This window comes from Ips typographus, linkage group LG2, assembly GCF_016097725.1.
Source record: "Ips typographus isolate SLU linkage group LG2, UJ_Ityp_2.0, whole genome shotgun sequence".
NCBI lineage: Eukaryota > Metazoa > Arthropoda > Insecta > Coleoptera > Curculionidae > Ips > Ips typographus.
The window spans coordinates 11,970,467-11,993,456 of record NC_138423.1 but is presented as its reverse complement, the minus strand read 5'-3'; the positions used below and the strand labels follow the sequence as shown (position 1 = coordinate 11,993,456).

At 31.9% G+C, this 22,990-nt stretch overlaps 1 protein-coding gene across 9 annotated transcripts in view; it reads right to left on the bottom strand.

Annotated features, from left to right (window-relative positions):
• kn (EBF transcription factor knot) overlaps positions 1-22,990 on the bottom strand; it is a 93,782-nt gene that overhangs the window by 58,870 nt on the left and 11,922 nt on the right. For all 9 annotated transcript variants that reach the window (XM_081972966.1, XM_081972972.1, XM_081972967.1 and 6 more), the window contains exons 3-5: positions 22,146-22,299; positions 12,737-12,800; positions 4,934-4,989 (exon numbers count right to left, since the gene is read on the bottom strand). In XM_081972966.1, coding sequence (XP_081829092.1) covers positions 4,934-4,989; positions 12,737-12,800; positions 22,146-22,299 — 274 coding nt within the window. The remainder of the gene's footprint in view (positions 1-4,933; positions 4,990-12,736; positions 12,801-22,145; positions 22,300-22,990) is intronic.

Here is a 22,990-nt window from a genome sequence, read left to right as displayed (position 1 = left end):
AAGTATTTAACGATAAAAAATATATCAAAAAGATTTTTTGACGAATTGAATTTGGACACCAGAACTTTAGCAATCATCCTGTCATAATTTTGAAAATGCTGTCAAAAGTCTAATTTTTTCCACTGTGACGTCACCTAAGTTTCAGTATACATTCAGTAGCGTTCAACAAGCAAAACTATAAAAGTCCCAACTATATTCAGTTGCTCCAAGTGTAGGTATATAAAACTTGTTTGCTCAAGGCTGCACTGTATGAATGTCACCATAAAAACTTCAACATCCAAGTATTAAACGTCCTGCTGCAACGTCTTTTTCTCCGGAAAACTCTCCATTCATCATAAAGTTTTCATAACAGATTACGTCAAACATACCCGGGCATGCTTCTCGTTAAATTCGCATTAAAAAGTAAAATTTCATATCGAGTTTAAAAGTTAGAAAGCGTATAATGCTAATCTAATAGATCCCTCGGGAAATATCTACCACGTACACGGATTGACGGCAACACCTTTTTTACAATTTTAGGAAAAAAACTCGTTCCAGTAGGATATATTGCACAACAAGAGTGAATAAGATGTTCTTATCGCACAAGGACGACTCAATCGGACGAGGGCGATATGAACAATTCGCCCGAGTTTTACAAGCTATTTTTTCTACGACTGATTGGAATTACTTACCAAATTTCATAGAAATAAACACTCAATTTTTGAAACGTTTCCGCGAGTTTATATAATATTGTCAGTCTTGACGCAGCCAAAGATTGACAGGTGTCACCGTGTGAGAGCTGTTTATAAATTGTAGGTTTGTATCATTTTCTTTCTCATTTAATAAAGTAGATGCTTTTATATTTTAATTGAACACTAACCGAAACTTGAAAGGCTTTTTCATTGCTCCGAAACATAAGCCACAATGCAATGTTTTAATGGCATGGAATGGTCACTGAAGATGACAATCAAAAGAATTATTTTGTTTACGTTCAAGATTAGCTGTTGCTCATATCGCACGCTGAAGATTGTCTGTGATTGGTTTATTTCATATCACACGCTGAAAATTTCCTGTGATTGAGCTATTTCATCTTAAAATTTATAATATCATAAACACCGTTGAAGATTGTTCTTCTCTGCAGGAAAACATTTCAACTCTCCATGAATGGTCGCTATGTAACAGACTGCATCTCAGCGTGGGCAAGTGCATCGTCTCAAGCTATTATCGCATTAAGAATCCTATTGTCTTTCAGTACTCCATTGACAGTATGGAACTCACTCGACTGGGGGAAGTTTCCGACCTAGGAGTCATATTTGACACAAAATTTACACTTGTATCGTACATCAATCAGATGGTTGCCCGCTCCATGAAGACCATTGGTTTTATTATCAGAAATTGTAGACATTTTCCTGCAATTCCACAATTAAGTTACTCTACTTTGCTCTTGTAAGGTCCAAACTAGAATATAACAGTATCATCTGGAATCCTATCTGTAAGTGTCACGAATAATCAATTGAGTCTGTGCAAAACAGATTCAATTCTGAAATATTTAATTTTCAAAGAAGACGAAGTCTATCCCGACCGTGGAATCAATTATAATAAAGTCCTAACAGGATTTTCGATCCATTCCCTTTGCAAACGAAGAACTGTTCACTTTGTGAAATTTCTGTTCAAACTTATGCACGACTTGATTGACTGTCCCTTATTGCTTTCATCTGTAAATTTTTATGTGCCACGTTTAAACTCCAGACATCAAGTAACATTTCATGTTGATACTCCCTCATCTAACATCCTATATCAAAACCCCATCTATGTAATGTGTAAGAATTTTTTTTGTGAAATTAATTTTAGTGAAATATTTGTGAAAACATTTGTAAACTTTTTATTGTAGGTACATTCTAGTAGTTTGTTTGTTCTTTTTTTTTTTTTTTTCTAGTTTAATTTCTTCTCTTTTTTCTCTCTAATCTCTTTAGTCTCTTGCGGAAAGCAATTGCCTACTTATCCGTTTTCTAAACTGTTAAGGAATGAACTAATATCCCTATAGGAGTAGAAAAAATTGTTTTAAACACCACACTGATATTCTTTAATCATTCTCTTATCAGTTAGCCATTATGGAAACAATCTCATCCTTCTGATTAAGCCCGACAACCTCAAAATATCGGGCCCCTCAAATTGCAATCATAATTCAGGATATACGTCCGTCTAATGATCATGTAAATGGGCTCCCATACAAAACAATGTTTGTAGATGGGCTAAGTCAGTTTCCGATAAGGAAACATCGAGGGCGCAACTGTTTCCTTCTTTGTGAGGCCACGTGTCGTTCACGTGACCTGATAATCGCCTCCCATCAAAGTCTCGGGCCCTTTTTAGCACTTCTGTGGGGATTTTGACAATTGCACAGAATACGAACAGTGGTTTTTGTATTACCGTAATTGGATTCTAATGTAATTAAATTTTCCGTTTTTATAAAATCTAATAATCAATGGTAAATAACTGTTGATATAAAATTTTAGAAATTATAGTACTGGAAGAAAAAATATAATACTGCTATGACTCAAATTTGTTTAAAACAAATCACTACTCTTATGAGGTTTTCCGTAATAAAGGATATTGGTAAGAGACAAAAATAGACCTTATTAACTTACAAATAATGTGGAAAAAATATTTAGAAAAAATTATTGACATCAGTTGGTTTTAATAAAATGTTCTACAATACTGTAACAGAAAAACAAGTGTGTAAGGCTCACAGCTAGTTATCAGAAATTTCATTAGAATTGATGTTGACAATAAGAAAAATAGTCCTTATTAAAAATACAAAACTCACAAAAAGGTATAAAAATCATTAAAAACAAAACAAAAAGTTGACAACAAAAGTCTAAATTCGTTTAATTAAAACAAATTATAACAGTGATTTGATTCAAGCCAATTTAAATATTAACTAAAATTCAATTTGTAGCACTTGTACTCAGAAAATTCATCAGGTTCAGAAAATTTACTTTCAAAGATTTAAATTTAATTTCTAAGGTCACGTGACTTGTGTTTTGTTTGCAGTTGCTATGTCTTAAGGTTCAGTTTTGCTACAAGCAACTCACTAGTACTTTTATCATAATAAAAAAATTGTAAACATTTTGCTGAAACATATTCATTTAGAAAAATGAAAATAAACAAAAAACGCGTTACATAATTAAAAAGGGAAAGCAAAGTAATTTACAACTAATGACGCAAAAAAGAAAAATAGAAGGGCATTGAGGAAAAGAGAAACACGGATAATTGTCAAAAATCAATAAGTGGAAGTCAATTTCAAGATTTTGTTATTGAACTTGGTCAAAAAATTAATTGTAAAATGTTAAAATAGCAATCATTTGTCAAATGTCAATGCTGACCGAGTCGAGTCTTACAGATTTGACAGACAGCGTTAGGCTAGGTTAGGTAATAATTTTGGCAGTTCGTCAGTGTCACTTTCCTTGTTGCCATATTCACACTGAACACAGTCCATGTTACTAAATTACCCAACACTCACCGTAAACGGTGTGAAGCCTTGTGTCATATTGCAAATTTGACTTTTGACAGCATTTAAAAGTCAGGCTATTTCTGTCAAATTTGAACTAGGTTTGCAATATCAGAAAGACACGTTTTCTTTGTCATCCAAATTGATAAATAAAAAAAAAAATCTGGTTTAAAGACTCTTTGCAGATGCCCAATCAGCAGGGTGTAAATTAAAAAGTGCACTTTTGACAGCTTATTTAAAATTGTTACTTACTGTAATTTACTTACTTACTTCATTGTTATTTGTGCTTTTTATGGTCAGGCTTTAGAAGAAAAATTTGAAAACGTTTTTCTTTTTACCATCAACTTTCTAAATAAGAATTTTGATAGGTTAAAGGACAAATTATTTTGCTCCCGATTTTGTCACTTTTATCTATCAGAACGACAGTTTTAACTAGTGTATTATTGGTTTTTGAAAATGTCATAGTTAAATTATCAATTTTTTTGCTTATATTAATTAAAGGTAAAATGTCAGTGTCACTTCATTTTAATCATACAGATCTCGTTGGCTAGACTAAAAAAAGACTTTACCTACGACCTCAGTGTAAATAGCTAAATACACATAGTTTTCCGTTACGTAATGAACCTCTTTACGCACAGTTGTAAAAAAAGCGCACAGTTTTAAGATCGGCCACAAACTATTGCTCTAATGCTGGAAAAAATTGATTTTGTTTACATTTCTTTCTTTATCAGAGTATATTAGATGGAGATAATCGCGTAATGCATTGTTCATACAGTTTTAAGTAACTACCATTTCGTCTAGAATATTATCTGCAATAGCAAACACATCAAGTAATATGCCTGAAAGTTTTCCCTTTCTTCTTAATAATTGTAATGTCACCATAAATAATTATTTTAAGAACAATACTAATAATTATTTAAGTAACATGATTTGTGAAGTTTTTTTATTACGTTATTTTTTTTTTCTTTAGTGGCATAATACCTATGATTAGTACAAATATGATGTCAATACGTTCAAAATATACTTTTTTAATGAAAAGTTACTCTGAATTATATGAATTGCGAAAACAGGACTTTTCATTTGGTCGTAGGTAAAGTATAGTACGTCACACGTGCTGTAAGCAATTTTACACACTCATTATTACACTACGCGACTTAGTGCGTAACTTTTTCCATATCGTGCTTAAAATACTTCTTACAGCACTAGTTACGTAATATACTATTTTGATCTTTTGTTCCTGACTATTGACAATTTTTAATAGTGATTTTGATAGGCTTAATGTCGATTATAGCCTGAAATGTCTCTTTATTATGACATTCTTCGTCGACTTTACAGCTTTAATAATAGTTTTTGTGTCCTTGTGCACAAACAACTTCTCATTTTTTAAGTATAAACCGCAAAAACTCTCTGCATCGAAAAACCCATTAAACTAACTTAGAAACTCACCTGCTTCGTAACGGAGTCGATAAGCCTGACGTAGATATCCTGCTCCTGCCTTACTCCTACAACAAAACAAAAGCAATATTAGTTATCTAAGACGACGACATAAAGCAAGCTTACGGCTCTTAGGCTAAGTTTTAAAATGACCTCATAAAAGCTACGTAGGTATCGTAAAACTCGCGCTCTACCTATGTAGAACGTGTATGAGAATATGTACTTAACAAAGATGAGCAGTAATTAATGCATTTTTTGCAAAAGTTGCAATGTGTTCACTGTGTATTGCAGACTTAGAGATCCTTAATTCAAGACATGGAAGTGGGTTTTCGGAATTAATTTGCGGCTACTCGGGGTCAGTTTCCTTGACGGTGGCAGCGGTTTTGCAAGACTGATTTGGTAACGAAACTAACTGGACAATGACGTGGTAAAGGATTTACGAGTGACTGTCAAGAGAGTGAATGTGCACTTTATTGTGCTCTGCACGCTGTAAATGGTGTAGTTATCAAAATGTCAAGTTAAAAATATTGTTTATTATTGATACAGGTATTCAATTCCTCTTAAGAAAAGATACGTAAATTTTACAAGATGACAAATGTACTCATTCATAACAACGTGGTATTTTTTTTCCAACCAGGTTCTATAAGATCTTGAAACTATTGAAGGGGGTTATTAAAAGAAAGTAATAAATAATTTCACAGAAACCAGCTATTGTCAACCAGTTCTGACACATTATATCAAAACTTCTCTCAGTAAATCTACTCCCTGAGTTCAGGAATTAGGGGGGGAATTTTTGGGTTCTAATATTTGAAAACATAAACGGGATCCTTAAGAACAGTGTAAAACGAATGTGATAGAAGAATTGACAAAGCAGTTTCCTGTCAGATTCTACATACTTTTCGCTTGGTAACTACCTTCCTTCATTTCTAGAATACGCATTCTGGTCAATTATCAACAATGTTGTTGACATGGATAAAATCACGGTTTTCTCCGCGGTAAAAATTTAAGAAAGAATCGTTATTATACAAAGTTATTCAAATATGCTAGAAGCAGTACTTACTTTTTATAATTATTTGATATAAAAAATTGATAAAAGTCAAAGCGATATCAGAGCGAGTATAATATTGACTGTCAGTCGTGAAGTTTCACAAGTATCACTAACTTCTTATTCTTATTCTTCTTCTTCTTTTAATAGGACCTAACCCTGTTTAGACCGTCGCGTTTAATTTCTTTCGAAGCTCTTCCTGTGACGCTGAGTTTCAGTTTATTTCTTGGGTGGTCTTCCCCAGTTTGGCTTTCGCGGCCCACTTTGCCTGCTTTCATTTGGCATACTTTCCACATGGTCTCCCCAACATCTCTTACGAGTTCTAGCCCATCTTACTACATCCTGTATTTCTAGTTCTTCTCTGATATCCTGGTTTCTTATTCTCTCCGTGAGGGCAACACTCTTGATAGTTCTTAATGTTTTCATTTAGGTCGTTCTCATTATTCTTCTGTCGCGTACGTTCAAATAGGTCTTACACATATTATGAAAATCCTCAGCTTGCTTTTTGTACCAATCATTTTATTTTGCCATCTATCTCTCAGGTATCCGCTGATTCTTGTTGTTTGCTTGATACCTTCGTTCCTAGGTAATTTAATATTCTCCCTTGTTGAATTATCTTGTTGTAGACTGCCAGTTTGCACCTTATAGGTTCTTTAGAAATAACAATTAAGGCGATGTTCATCTTAAACTTGTGTGCTGTTACTTTCGTCTTGTATATCAGGCGTTGTAGATCGTTTTCGTTCTCTGCTGAGGATTGCATCATCTGCATAGTATAATACTTTTAATAAAGTGATTGCCCATCTGATACCAAGTGTTCACTTTTTTAATATTCTTAATGATTTAATTCATAATCATGTTGAACAGTGTAACAGTTCTGCTGTTCAGTTCTTGTATATTTACTTGGTACCAGTAATCGATGTTGATCTGGTCTAGAATCTTAATTACGTTATTTAGTCGGACCCTGTCGAATGCCTTGGTTAAATCCACAAAACATCATTTGGCGTACTATAAATATTGCGTTCACCATTGGTCCATCTATTGGACCTAAATCCTTGCTGTTCTTCAGATATTGGCACCCTTTCCATGAGTCTAGCGATAATTATAGTAAATAGTTTACGGACCGAGTTCAGTAGCGTTATGTTTCTAAATTTATTATTTTTTTTAAGACGATTTAGCTAAATTATTCTATACCGAAGTTAACCGTTAATATTAAGAAAGATACAGGGTGTGAAAGTTAAAATTTTGTGCTTGATTTTTTATCATATCATCAAGGTCTTTTCATATAAATAACAGAAATTTTCTATAAAGAAAGTGGTTTTGACAGCCGGTAAATATGACATATGACATATATGACAGTAATATTAATATTTTGACCCAACAGTGTGGTATAGTTTAACGTGAAATAACTGTTAATTTATTTTCTATTAATTATGTTTTCTAACGAAGAGAAGTTTGACATGGTGAGAAGTTTCATTTTATTCGATCGAAATTAATCCCGAGAGAAGGCAGCCAAACAAAAGGACTTTTAGTAAATTGTAATAAACACCCAATTGACAAAAATTAAATTTGGCATAAGTAATTCTTTAATTAAAAAAATTTAAAAACCGATTACAGATATAATAGTTTTTTTTATTATTGCCGTACAACAGTGTAAAACTAAATGAAACCATAAAGTGTCATACATCATCGGATTCAGAATAAAAAGGGGTTTCAGAATCTAACATAAAACATCAGAACCGTATTTAAAAAAACGAGGTTAATGATGGTTTCTCAAAGACGAAACGTCGGAAAAGTTGATATAGAGAAGTGTCTTTAGTTTTGGTCTAGGTCCAATATTAACGTCACAAAAAATTAAAACGCAAAGTCCCAAAATTCACTTTTTTCAAAATATCTCCAAAAATAAAAAAAAATTTAAATGATTATGCAACTTTCTTCCCATTTAATCACATCTGTATATGTAACCGTTTCCAAGATCCTCATAGTGGTGCTCTTTATCCTGGACACACTGTATATATGGTTCCGGAGCTAATTAACTTCTTAAACATTTTGATGAGTTCTTCCTGTAGTTCTTTTTGATGAGTTTATTATATTGATATTATCGAGTTTTTTGGTATTGCAACTTCTGTGTTATTGCTTGAACTTCCTCTATTGTTAGTTGAGTACCTGAGTTTGTTAATTTTCATTGGTCATCATGAAGATTTCAATAAGTAATGAACCTAACTGCAAGTCAAAATAATATTTAAAGAAATTTTAGTATGTACTACTTTTGTAGACTTTGCAAAAAGTGGTTCATTCTATAGTCTATCCGGCGAACCTACGGAGTAATAAAATTCGATGGGCGGCAACTTTGGTCGACCCGCATTACACTGTAAAACAGGTACGTAAAAGTGAATCGAAACATGAGACCCGAGAAGTCCTTATATTAGAGAGAGAAGAAGATATTATATTGTAAAACGGACCGGATATAGACCAATACTAATGGACGGGGCGGGTCAACGCCGGATAGACTATAGTAATTTATATCCATATTCATATTTTTGACGTCATTGAAATCTTATCTTTGACAGACTTGTTTTTTTGATGAGCTCGTTTTTTTAAACCCATCATTCTCTATCTGTTCTGCTTTGAAAACGGAGTCATTATAAAAGCTCGTTTACGGATGCGTATAGAAGCTTAAAGAAAATTCCTAATTAGCCGTTATGTTTTTCCTTCGAACGATAAAAGGTGTTGCGAATACTCCTACCTAAACCCAAACGACCTGTCGTTTTGTCGCTCTTCCATATCCTTCCTCGGAGAGCGTTCACCGAGTTATTTTATTACAAATAAGGACGAGGATAGTGCTCCTCTGGGTCTGACTGAGGTGTGCGGCTCTAAATGAGATATAGCACCGATCTTAAGGTTTGTTTCGTCTATATTACCTATCGCACCGCCTCGGAAATCTTACGACCCTTGTCTTTCGCAACATCCGACTTTTCCTAAAAATAATTTAGATTCTGGGCGTTTGCAAAACCACCGCAACTTAATTAAAAATTAAATGTTACGTTGTGCCACTTGTTGGGATAAGAAGAGAATTAGGTTACCAAAACGATATTCAACCGAATCGAAAAAAAAACTGCACCGAGCATTGCGGTTTGCAATACCGTTTTGGGTTGATCGCATGAAAAAAAAAACCTTATTTACACTTGACAGAGCGGCTATTTGTTGCGACTGCATATAAGGAAACGCACAAGAAACAGTAAACGCCTGTTGAATCCCAAATGGGAATTTGCTAGTCACTTCGACGGTTAATTGGCTTTAGTGGTCAATCAGGCCCGCAGGAATTTCGTATAATTTAGCAGTCGAGTAATTAAAAATCTCTGTCGTGGAATATGGGATCGAAGTGGAGAAACCGCTCTAAAAACATACAATTTCGTTTGCCGATTGAATTTTAGATTTGGTTTGTTCGGTAGAATGTAGTCTAGAGGAAACCACTCTTAGTTTTCCTTTCAAGTGTGTTAGAAAGAGTACAACTATCTACTAACTACTACTGGATCAAATTGTACTAAGCTCTGTTTATAATTTGTCTTAGTGATGACTTTCAATACAACAGTATACTACGGTGTTTGATAACATTTAGGACTTAGTTTTACATGTAGACACAAAGAGCACATTTTAAAATGTTTGCATATTTATTAAGATAACTGTACGATTTTTTGTGTTTGTCATTTTAGAACAAATTGGTCTAGTACTATGGTAGTATTACTTAGTAAACTAAGTGAGATGTGAAAAAGAAAATAACTATTTGATGTGGAATTTCTTTCGAATAGTAGAGATAGTACATTTTTACATATTTTTGTTTTACACTTTTTGTGGATTTTCTTCTAGTTTCCAATCATTCAATGATTTTTTTATCAATTTTTAATAAGTGGGTGTCTCAAATTCGATGGTATTATGGATTATCTCCAAAATTAGCAAGTATAGAGCATCCCAGTTTTGATAATGGTTATGAATCTCAAAAAGTTTTTTCTAAGATCACGTGACATTTCCGCCAATTTGACATGTTTTATAATAAAATCACGTGAATTTTTCCGGTCAATTTGATTTGCCCTTTTCTAATTTTTCTTACTTTTCTGTTTTGTCAAAGTCACATGACACACGCACACACAATTCCGACATTTTGACGTGACTAGTTTGATTTTTTTTCATTAAAAAAAAAATCTTGTGACTATTTTCTAGGTCACGTGACACGTTTTGCCATATTTACGTTTTTTAAAACTTTTTATGCACTCTTTCATTCAATCGTAAATAAATATCTTATGTAACACATAATGTATAGACTTTTATATGTCGATGGATAGCTAATGAAATGGGCTTTCCAATGATATGACACCACTGATTGGTTGATTAATTGGTTGGACCGCTAGAAGGCATCAAATTTGATAAATTTATTTACCACTTTTTTAGTGCAGTGTTTTATTCAATCGTATATAACCCGCTTATTTAGTCCACACAATATAAAATTTTGTACGTCAGTAGGTAGCCAATAAAATGGTCTTTTTAAAGATATGACAACACTGGTTGGTAAGTTTAACTGTTTGGCTACTAGAGAGCGTCAAACTTAAGCAATTTTTCTCTCAAATTGAGAACCCAAGCAACTGCAAACAGATTTCAAACTTCTGGTAACATTTTAAAGGATTAGACTCCACTAATGCCGTTTTACCATTTTGGTGTTTCTGACCTGCAACAACCGTTTAAGAAGTTCTTGTAATACTCAAGATTCAGTACACAGTTTGAGAGACACTGGCGACATTTTGGTATTTCTGAGCTGCAAAAAACTGTTTGGAAAACTGAGCAGAGGTTCGCGAAAACCGCAAGTTGTGCTAGTTTTGAAGATATTCCATAAAACCATCGAATTTGAGACACTGTACACAGAAAATGAATCATAAGATGGATGTTGCTCTTAGGATACTATTTTATTAGTTTTAGTAAGTAAATTTTAATTATACTATATTTTTTTATTATTAGATTTATTAGATTAGACGTTGTTGTTTTCAAAAAAAAAGTCTGACAATCTCTTCAGAAAAAATTCCATGAATAGTTCCTAAAATATCATAAATAGACTATAAAAGGCATCTTTTTTTCTGTCAGATACACACATTTTAGCTTCACAAATCTAGAACAGGCTGAAAGCTTGTGATATTGTACAAGAATACAACATTTTATAGAGAATTGAGTCCAAAATAACTTACAAGATACAACATTATCAAAGGATTCACAAAGCCTAGTTTGCTGATTTTGCTGGAGAGGAAAATGAAAGAAAAAGAAGGTGTTTTCATAAGAAATCACACAAAAAAAGTTTCATTTTTTCATACTTTTGGTTTTAAGAACGATCTGATGTTTCTATAATGATTATAGAGGCTTTTGGTATTTATACCTTAGAATCAATAGAAGTTGACAAAGTTTGTTGAGACAAGACAGCTGTCACAAACTGCTTAGTCTTGCGTTTAAATAAAAATTTTTTGAAAAAATTTGAGAACTAAGGGAAATAGCTTTTTTTGGAACTATATCTTTGGAAGATTAATCATGATTGTGTTTAATCCAGACTTTCTACTTAAAAAGTTCTTTCAGACAATTCTGATAATTCTCAAAGTAATAAACTACAAAACGTAACTTAAATAGTTTGGAAAAGTGTTAGATTTTACAAGTAGGTAATTTGTCTAAATTAAAAAATTCTACATTCCATGAAACGAAAAAGAATAATTAACTTGTAAGCATCAGAATTACTAAAACACAACTTTTCCAAAAAAAAATATGAAGAAGGGAAATGTTCTAATATTTAAGAAGGCTTCAAATTGCCTATCCATTTATTACTAACGTATGTCAAAAGCCAATAATAAACATTTTGACTGTTACTAGCACCGCTTTACCTTTTATTTGGTAGAACAATAGATAATAGTTACCTAAACCAGTTTAATTTAAAACATCTTATTACCGAACTAGAATTTTATTAAACTAGCATGTTTTACTGTATTGTTTCAGTCATATGGTACTCAATTAATTCACTATAACGTTGACTTAATATTTGTTGTATTGAACAAGTTATCCAAAAAAAGAAGTTTGATTTAATTAGCTGATTCAAAACAATTTGAAACTTAATGCCATAATTACCTTAATAAAATTGAATCTTGGCTTTAATGAGCTGAAATCAACACAATTGTTTCCGGAAAAAACTAATAAGGTTTCAGTCAAGGTTTTTCTTTTGCTGATTTCATCTTAGAGCTACCTGTATTGGCCAATTACGTAAAGCACAAATTGAATAATCAAATAGAGTAAACCAGAAATAGACAAGACAACTCGTGCTGTGCTGATATATTACATTTATATACGTTGGGCAATGCCATTTAGGACGGGCAGTCGTGTCCGTTTACGCAATAATGAAATCCAGCTCACATATAGGCAGGTAGTTGCTCGTCCAGGCCGGCAAAGGCAATTAATTAATTAGTTTTACTGAATGGCTTATCAATTGTCAATTATTTCTATTGACGGCGCGTTCGTATGCCTTTTCGGCCTGGTATATAGAAAAACACCATTTACACTTTGGCGCGGCTGTCTTCGGTCCTGTTACTTTATAAGGAACTCCGCGACAGTTACGAACGTTTGTGGAATTTCAAGTGAGCGATTTTTTTCGTTGGTTAATTGTATTTAGTTAGCAAATCAGACGATGGATAGTTTTGGAGATGCTGACTTGTTCCGCATATTAACTCCGATTTGTCTTTAATAAGCAGACTTACCATTTGCGAAAAGGAGTTGCAGTCTGTACTGGATTCCGTTATTCGTTTTCTGTCCATCTGCTTCCTGAAACATAAACAATTGCAAATCAGATTGAATACAACAATTTCTCAAAGTCAAAAATTCAAGATAACCTCTGTAGGAATTTACAATTTTCCAACTTTTTTCCCATTTAACCCTTGAAATTTCAAAGATGTGGAACAAAAGTATGTATTGCGGAGGAAGAGTATACTTGCAATGTCTCGAAAACAGTTTTTAATTTTTTGCTCAAGTGAAAGTGCAAAAAAGGACTTTTTGAATAGGTTGCATATAGTATTTTTGCTGCAAAGAGATGCACTAGTGCAAAAAAAGATAACTTTTTGCATTAAAAATCATAAAGAAATTAAGAAACAGAAAATAAAAAATAAAAATATTTTCCCCACTAAGGATTATTTAAAAAAAGTGTAATTTTTTGCACGATTTCCGAAAAAAACAATTTTTATTATTTTTTCAGAGACACAAGAACACAAGTTTCAAGAACACAGTATACAGATAAAAAATTTAAAATTTTTACAGAACTTAAAATGCTAAGAGAGAACCATTGGGAATCAATGATCTAGATAAAGATGGAGAAAACTTCGTAAGTGAGGTATGTCAGTTTGTTCAAGCGGTTTGACGTTATTTGACAGTAGTTCAAAAATACTTTCGCTAGACCAAGCTGACTTAAATTTGTCAATTGTCACGTGACACTTCATTGAACATATGAATGTCTCTTTTTCATGTATTTTCTGGAATGAATAGGTAACTTAACAACAAATATTCAAGTTCTAAAGGTTGTTTGATTTATCACTGAAACTGTCAAGAAAATTACAATTTATAAGAATAATAGTAACTTTGCAATTGATTTTGATTGAAACAAAATCATGGAATATTCTCTGGAAGTTTTCATAAATACATTTTGGCAAAATACACAGGTTGATGCTTTTTGACTGATTTATTTTGAAGTTGTTTTTCTATTTTATTACATTTTTCCTTTGCATTATTTTCACCAAATTAAGAAAAGTTAACCTTAAACAGTGTGAGCTTTTCATAGTAAGTTACGAAATTTTCAAAATTTTTATGCAATTTTCAAAATTAGCCGAATATCGCGGAAACGGTATTAAAGACACAGAAATTGTGCAAGATACCAATGTTAAAAATAATTTTTTGCACCGTGGACATGTTTACATCCACTTAGAATAGAGTAAGCGCGGTCACAACTGATAAAGGGTTAGTTTCACATTTAACTGTTTTTTTTTTGTTTTTTGAACACCTGGTACCATCAATTGTGGTGCGTTTAACACGAGGTGAAAGAGCACTTCAAGGCAAACATTTTATTTTTTTATTTACAGCCCCTTAAACCTCTAAAATGGCGGAAATACGAAATATTCAAGATTTTGAGACAAATTCCAAAAAAAAAGTCGAATATATCTCGGAAACGGTTAAAGTTCAGGAAATATTGCAGAAGAACATAACTGTTCAGATTGCATTAGCTGCTAAATTCAACGATTTAAATAAACTGTCTGAAATTTGTAGTGAGGACACTTAACTCTGTTATCTTGTATAATTCTTGAAAAAAAACTTATTTTGTCGTTCAAAAATGTTTATATAAAATTTTAATTTTTTCCAGAAATTTTACTTTTGTTCAATTTGGTGATTACTGGAAAAGCAGATTTTGCACTTAATCGTTTTTTTTCCCTGGCTCTTTATATTATTTAGTTGAAATATTCTTTAAAAAATGCAATTCATTTTTTGTAATTTAAAAAAAATTTATACAGGGTGCATCTAAAGGTAGGCAGTTATTTTTTTACTAGAAAATTAGCGCTGTTTCCTAACTAAACCTAACCTAAACGGAAATACAGGTTGTCAAAGTTCTATTTAGAAAACTAAAATTAAATAGTTACCTGGTAGGCAAATTCCATATTAAACAGCAAAGTTATGGCGGGCTTAAAAGTTTTTTCTATGTTTAAAAAATAATAGTACACTCCTGAATTTATTGTGCCAAATGAGGAATTTTTTTAAGCTTTTTCTTCCATTCTAAACAAAACTCTCGGGCTTTTTTGATATTCAGAGGAAATTTAAAGTATTATTAGCATCAAAATACAAGTCCTAGGAATAAGAGATCAAATTAAAATTATGCAGTCACGTCTCATAAAAATCAATTTTTACACTGAAAGTTGTCTGATTCAATACAGAAACTGTCAGGAAAATTACAATTTCGAAGAATATTAGTTTTTCTGTGGTTTGACAGTATTTTTTTTTTTCAAAATAACCACGTGAATTTTTATTATTATTACCACAGTTTTATACTTTTTTACAGCATTAATTTGACGTTTTCCTATTCTAATACATTTGTGATCTGCATACTCTTTCTTCTCCAAATCGACAATTTTGTGTAAAATGACATTTCTTTATCTCCTTAAACTTAAAGTATTTAATGTATATTGTAATTGCACATTGTGACACTTTAACATACAAACATTTAGATTCTCTTAATTCTGAATTTTGACTATGTTCGTTAACGTTTTGACATTTTGTAAATTTTATGTACCAACGTATTTGATATTTTTCAAGTGATACCACCTAAAAATCTCTGCTAAAACCCACCTTTACAATTTTCGTAAATGAATATTACCTATGAAATTAACTAAAAAAATATTCCAATATTTTCAAAATATTACCCCTAACCAAAAGTGACCCATTGGAAAAAGCACAACCTAACAAAACACATGTACCCATTAAAGCCATCAAGGGTGATTAAAATATCGCCACCGTAGCGGCTTATCGTTATCCATCATCAGTTCTCCATGTTCTCCATTATCTAAACACGTTGGAGAACTCGAAAATTAATCGAAAAAAACTGTTTACATAAACAGGTTACTTTGTAGCACACGTTAAATGAATGTTCCTTCTTTTTTTTTGTTGATAAATTACATTTGATGGATTATATCTGGGTGTGTTTGCGTTTGGTAAGGCGTAGGTAACGATGGGCTCGTCCTTTTAATGTTCACTGTATACCTTAGAACAACACACGTACTATAATTTGAACGTGTTTTAATTAACCATCACCTGTTTCTTTTTTCTGAAAAAAATCCATAAACCAACAAAACGCGTTCACGCGATACTATGGAAGTCCAATGTATCTTAATAAATCTTACAATAAAGGCCGTTATACAGTGTTATCGATACCGGTATTTAGCCGGTGGGTGATAAACGGCCCTAGAAATTTATTCACTCTTTGTTGTTAATTCCTGCTTGTTCCCGAATGCGTTTTCGAGCTTCTCGATAACTTATTTGGAGGCGAATGAACTAATCGATAGGAGAAAATAAGCCCTGGAGCACGGATTGAAAGTGGGTTTTTGACAGTATAGTACATTAATATTGGGACACCATGTTTAAAGAAAAAAAAAATGAATTATTCAATACATTTATCACATTATTTTTATTAATGGATGTGAAATTTAATGAGGATTCTAAAAATGAGCCTAAAACAGTAATTTTCTCATTTCAAGTGTGTTTTACAGGCAATACAATTTTACAATTTTGTCCCTGACTGTTCTTTCAAATTGTATTTCTGGTAGTTCCAACTTTTGCACCGCTTTTCTCCCATTTACCACATTTTGTAGCGTTTTTTAGGTTACTGAATAGGAAATTTAATAAGGATTCCAAAAATGTGATTCAAAATAGTTTTCTTACTCCAAATGGGTTTTATAAGCGATTTTGTCCCTGGCAGTCTTTTCAAACTGTGTTTTTGCCAATTCAAACTTTGACACCGCTTTTCTGCCTGACCTGTACTGAATTTTGTACTGTTTTGCTTTATTATGTAGGACATTTTTACAGTTGTCATTTTTGTCATAACTGCCTAATAAAATTGTAGCCTTGTTTAACTAGCTGACAAACTGTAAAATAACCTAACTGTCAGAACTAAATATTGCAATTTTTGATAGCTTTATAAAAAAATTATCAAGTTTATATTAACTGAAAATTGTTTGCCTTTAGTGATAATAAAAAAGTGAATTACTCAGAGCTTTCTGTTCAACAAGTGACATTTTGCATTTTTCTATTTTTTTATTTAGTGTTTGCTTTTTGAGTCGATTTAACTGTAGATATACAATTATGTAAAAAAATATATATTTTAAATTATTATTATAGTATCAGATATATTTCAACAATTATTTTCCTTTTGTCTTACATTTTTTATAAATTTTACTGACAAGACTCATAAGGCTTTTTGATTATAAAAAATCGCAGTACTAAAATAGTATGACTAACTCCAGTACATCCTAGCAGTATCATTTTTTTTACATCCTAAACATTTATATTTATTATTTGCAATTTTGCATAAAAAAGAAATCTAACTAGACACATTAGACTCTAGAAAAATCTTAAAGAAAAATCAATAAGTAATATAAGAAGAAAGATTTAAAAAAACACTGTCGATAGTTTTGTCTGAACTAGTGATTAAACAGTTTAGATGAAATTAGAGTAATAAAATTATTTGATTTACATAGGTAAGTATATTATATACTACTTTTACTACTACTACTACTACTTTTTTTTACAAAAAAACTTTTGCAAAATTTCAATATTGAGCTGAATTTGTATTATCATAACATTTAAGTAAGTTTTCCAGTTTCCATTTCCATAAAAGGCTCTTAGTGGGTTCCAAGCAGGGTGTCTAAAACTGAGTCTAATCCTATACGAATTCCCTTTACGACCAATCAAAATTCCCGCCAATTAAACGTAATTTTGAGCCTACTTTCCTTACGCAGGATATGCAAAATAGGGCAGCCCTTTTATGATAAATGCCCAGCGTGAAACGCAATTACTTCCCTGTAGTGTTACACTCCTCTACCTAAACTCCTGCGTTCTAGACAGAGGCGGAGAATTCTTAGATAATTCCAAAAAATTATGTATACTCAAATAATTATGGAAAATCAAAGTAAATGAGGATGACGTGATGATTTTCAAAAGTAACAATGGAATTTTGTTGACACTTGAGAAAACTGTATTTTGTCAAATTATTCACTCAATTTTTTATGAATATAACAGACCTAGACTCAACTTAACCTAACCTAACCCTATTTGCCTATATGTAATCTACTTCGATACATTTTAATGGTAAAAAACTAGTGTTACGTCACTGGTTCTTGTATTTATTCCTCTCACTTTCGCTATTGTACACTTTGAAGCGTGGCGGCGCTGCCATGGAAACGACGCCACAGACGCTAAAATTCTCCATTACCGCCGTTTCAGTTACGACTCGTAACTTGTACCTCTCATGGAAATGGTTGAGTTGAAATTGTTGCATTGATATCATTCAGCCATTTAGCAGCGCGAATAGTAACGAGTTTGCGTTGATTCTCGTTATTCTATTAAACTAGTGCATACGTTTGGTTTATTTACGTAAATTTAGTATACGCCAACTTTCTTTTATGTAAAATTGTTTTATCAAAGTAGAAAGAGTATTTTTAAATATTAGAAAATGAATTTATCAATTAATAGAGATAATGAACTCGTATAACCGTTTTTCCACCTTTGATAGGCCAGCTACCAACTGTTTTGTTTTTCCCTTCTTGTTATTTCCTAAATTTTTCTTTTCTTATTTAACTTTTTTCACTCGGATTTGTGCGACTTCACTTTTCTGCGATTTAATTCCTTTTCCTCTATCCTTCATTTCGTTTTGTTTCTCCGACATATTTTAACTGGCTGATGAATGATATTATTCTTTCATTTTTCTTTCTTCCTCTTCTCCTTTACTTTTGTGTGCTTTCTTGACGCTCTTGTATATTTGCGTTTGTTCCTTTTTTTGCAACCGCTTTTTTGTTTACTTTGTTTTTTTTTTGTTCTTCAGTGTTTCTAATATGTCCTCACATTTTTTCTTTTTTATGCGTTGTTATAGACTTAAATTTAATCTCTTTTCAACTAAACATAATCACATTATACAGGAAAATCAATCAATCAATTATCAACCTTTATCAAATCTTAATTTAATGACTTATCTTGGTTATTTTTTTTATGTCAAGTAAATACAAGGTGAACCAAGACTTCTGTGACAAAGTTTGACCGTTCATTAAAATATCGATGAAAACTATTTTTATAAATTACATTTATTAGAGGATGTTGCTAATATTGACCAAAATAGCAACTTCATGTAGATTTAAATTATTTTTTTTAATAAACGATATTGTCTGGATTTCTGTCAAAATGATAAGGAACCAAAAACCAAATACGTGCTTCATTTACGGTAGAAACAACCTTTGTATTTTCTAATTTTTATATGTTTTTTAAATTTCTCTAAATATACATTTAAACAACTTGTATTTTCCTCGGTATTTCAAAATCGGTAAGAGACCGGTCAAATTGACAAAACTAAAAGGATTATCCACGATGCTCCGAATTCTAGAAACTTTATTTCACAGAGTATTCTGGCTCAAATTATATTGGTAGCTTGCTATACAGGGTGTCCCACGACGAAAGACACCGATCGATGTAAAAAAGATAATATACATATAAAAAGTTTCAAAATTTGGTAACTTTACTATGTCGGCATACCCGATCCAATAAAAATTCGTTTAAAATCATGGTATTTACAATATAACTGTCACCATAACTTTGCCATTCTTACATTTTTGATTGCTACAGGCAATTCTGAACAACTTTTCAGTCTTATACATGAAAATTTGCATATTCATAGAAGGTGATCATAAAAAAATCTGTCACTTCAAAAAAAATATATTGAAAAGAAAAATATGGTAGGCTACTGATTTTTCAGAAAATGTAAATTAGGTTTAGATTGATTTATCATTAATTTTGAATTGGAAAATTTTCTCATGTGATTTCTTACGCACTTTCTTATTTAAATTTTGTTTTTTATTTTTTATAGCTACTTTGATGACATTTTTAACGTCTACAAAGATTCGTTAAAAAATATCTCTATCCGTTTTTAAACAATTAATGAAATTAAAAATGTTCCAAACTTTAACACTATGTTTCTCTCTAATAAAGCATTTTTCCAGTATCGTCTAAATGTATAACAAACTAAGATTATTTTTGATGTGGAAGAAGCAGTTACAATTATGTTTTTTTCGGAATACCTTGAACAAGCTTCTGAAATTTGTAAAAGACTGTGAGGACATTTAGAAAAATTAAGAGGTCTCTGGCATATCTAAAAATGACTCTAAAACTGAAAGTTTGAATATTTTTATAAAATTCTAGACTTCTAGAACAAGATTGGAGATTAGAGTAAATATAGATGCATCTGGCACTTCCAAATGACTTTAAAATCAATAATTTGTAGTTTTTAAATAAACAGAAAATTTGAGGTAATTTTAGAAACGTTTGGAACATTTTAAAACATTCTCAATTTACTTTTATTCTAATGTGTCGTTTTAATTTTTTAAACGCTTTTATCATTTCCAAATAACTCTGAAGTTAAGAATTTCTAGTTATTAAATAATCACAGAATATTAAGCCCAAGTAAAAGTTTAGAGATAATTCCACAGGCAACTGGCATTTCGAAATGTCTCCAAAATTAAAAAAAAAAAATTCATTTAAAGAATGGACTATTAGAACTGGATTAGAGGTTGGCAAAGAAAGAATTATTTAAAAAAATCCTGTAAAAGACAATTTTAACACATCTGACATTTCCAAATTTTGACAAGAAAAAGCTGGGCTTATAGATCTAGCGAAGATCATTATAGCAGGATCTGTCGATTTGCAACATTTCTGTCTTATTTTTTGATTAAGTGGATCGTTTAAGATGTTTTTCGAGATTCTTAACATTTTTAAGTGACTCTAAGTTTAAGAAATGGGAGTTTTCGACAGAGGCCTGGACTATTAAAACTAGATTAGAAGTAGGAGGTGATAGAGGCACGTAGTACTTAAGTTGTCAAGTAATTTGTTTCTGGCATGTCCAAACACTCCAAATTATTCCTAAATTGAGATTCTTCTGGAATAAAACTTTGAAGTATTGGAGATGATCAAAATATTAACTTTTAGCTTCTTATATCCGTCATACTGGACTTTGGTGAATATAAAATCAATGTTTTATACAGGGTGTCCGGAAAATACGTGTACAACGTTTGACGACAGACTCCTGACGTCAAAATATGTCGATCTAAGCCGACTTAGTTATATCCAAAATTGTCTCGTTTAGCCGGTAGAGGGCGTCAAAAATTTGTAAAAATATTGGGTACAATTTCATTTCTTAAAGAGTATTGATAAGTGTATTCAGCAAGATGGCGGTCATTTTACACATTTGCTTAAGTAATGTTTTTGGTTTACTTAGTTTCTTACAATAAATAATTTCAACTTTATTATACCTACTTTGATGTATGCAGGTAATTGTAAATTTTTTTTTTCTGGCGAAACAGCTCATCCACCGGGAAATATTAAAGAGGTAAAATAGCTTCAAAATACTTCCGGTCACTCGACAAAAATATCTGGGTTGTCATAACGCCGTTCATATAAAAAATGAGGAGAAATGTTGACGTATTATATCACTTTTATAACACTTCCACTTATTTACAGCCGGTGACTATACTACTAGAAAACGTCATTTTATAGTATTAGTCTACATACTAAAATTCATTAAAATCCATTAGCAGGTTTTCACGTAATTTAGTAAAAAACCAATATTTTTACAAATTTTTGACGCCCTCTACCGGCTAAACGAGACAATTTTGGATATAACTAAGTCGGCTTAGATCGACATATTTTGACGTCAGGAGTCAAACGTTGTACACGTATTTTCCGGACACCCTGTATACTTAAAGTTGATTCAAAAATCGTACAGTTCAAAAAATAACTAGCTATTTTTAAACTCACTATGGCATCTATAAATAAACTAAAATTTGTAATATCTGAAAAACTAGTAGCAAAGACAACATTACCATTAAAAACTTTGAAAAATTCTATAGCGTTTCAGCTTCATCTTTTTCCTGTCAATATGATTAGATTTTTTTAAGAAAAACAGAAAATTTGTCACTTTCCATTTTGGCAAGATTTCTAATAACAATCCGACATAAACTGAATGTAAAATTAATCAAACAGAAGTTTATAAAAGTGGGTTTGGCACTTGTTGGTTCCACCATGAGTAATTTAAACTATTTGGAGTCTTGTCAACTCCCTGCTTCACTTGAAGAATAATTGAATGCAAATGTTTTAGCGTAAATAAATTAATGACTGACCGATGTTCGTGTAGGGCAACTTCTCTGTACTTAATTACTGTAATGACTTTTACATTGTGACGTACACGATTCGGTAGCACGATATCCCTATACAGTAATTCTCTCGCTAAAACACGTTACGGTTCTCACATATAGGTACTAAGATGACTTTCAAAATTATTGTACAAATACCATAGAAACCAGCATGAAAAAATACACCTACCTGGTCCTTTTCAATAAAACCAATGAATGCGGTCCTCTCGATTTCAATAGGTTGGCCCGCTCTATCGTACAGGGCTATCACAAAATGGAAGAAGTTGGATTTCCTAAGGTTCGAAGGTGGTTGCTTTTCGAAATGGGCCCTTCCAACTGTCGACCTGCACAAAACAAACGATTCCATAATTTAATAAAACTGGCAGGCGGTCGAGCATGCTTGAAAAATATAGATAAAATCCACCGACTGATGAGTTTTTAATATGTGGCATCGTTGCCTCGCCGTGCGATATGCATAAATAAGCATAAAAAGACCATTACTAAATTAGCCAGAAGACACTCCTTGAAAATAATATTAATTGTTAATTCCGCCGTGGAACGCCACTTGACGTTTCGGTCGTAATTGCCAACTTATCTCATGAAATCAAGCAATCAACAAATATATTCCTTTTAATGAACCAGGAATATTAAATAGGGTATCGATTTGGAGACGCTTTTTTGTCGTAATCAGTACAAGAATTATCAATTATGTACTTAGATTAATACAAAGATAATATTTTGAATGTGACAAAAATTCGAAACCATTGCCTTTCTGTTATATTGTTGCGTCATTCTATTTTAGTTTGATTTTTGCCGTTGATAATCAGTTTAGTTATTTAGTTTCTAGCCAAACTGGTAAGAACAAGATTTCTGAAAAAATATGTCAAATTACTTCACAGAATATGCTTTCCACCGGTAACAAAAACCTGTTTTGTTCCCAAAGTTGACAGATGGTAGCATTAAAAATGTAGAAAAGCTACAGAAAAATATCTGAATTTATTTAAGTTAAGATACTGTTTAAGTGTGGCTTAAGTG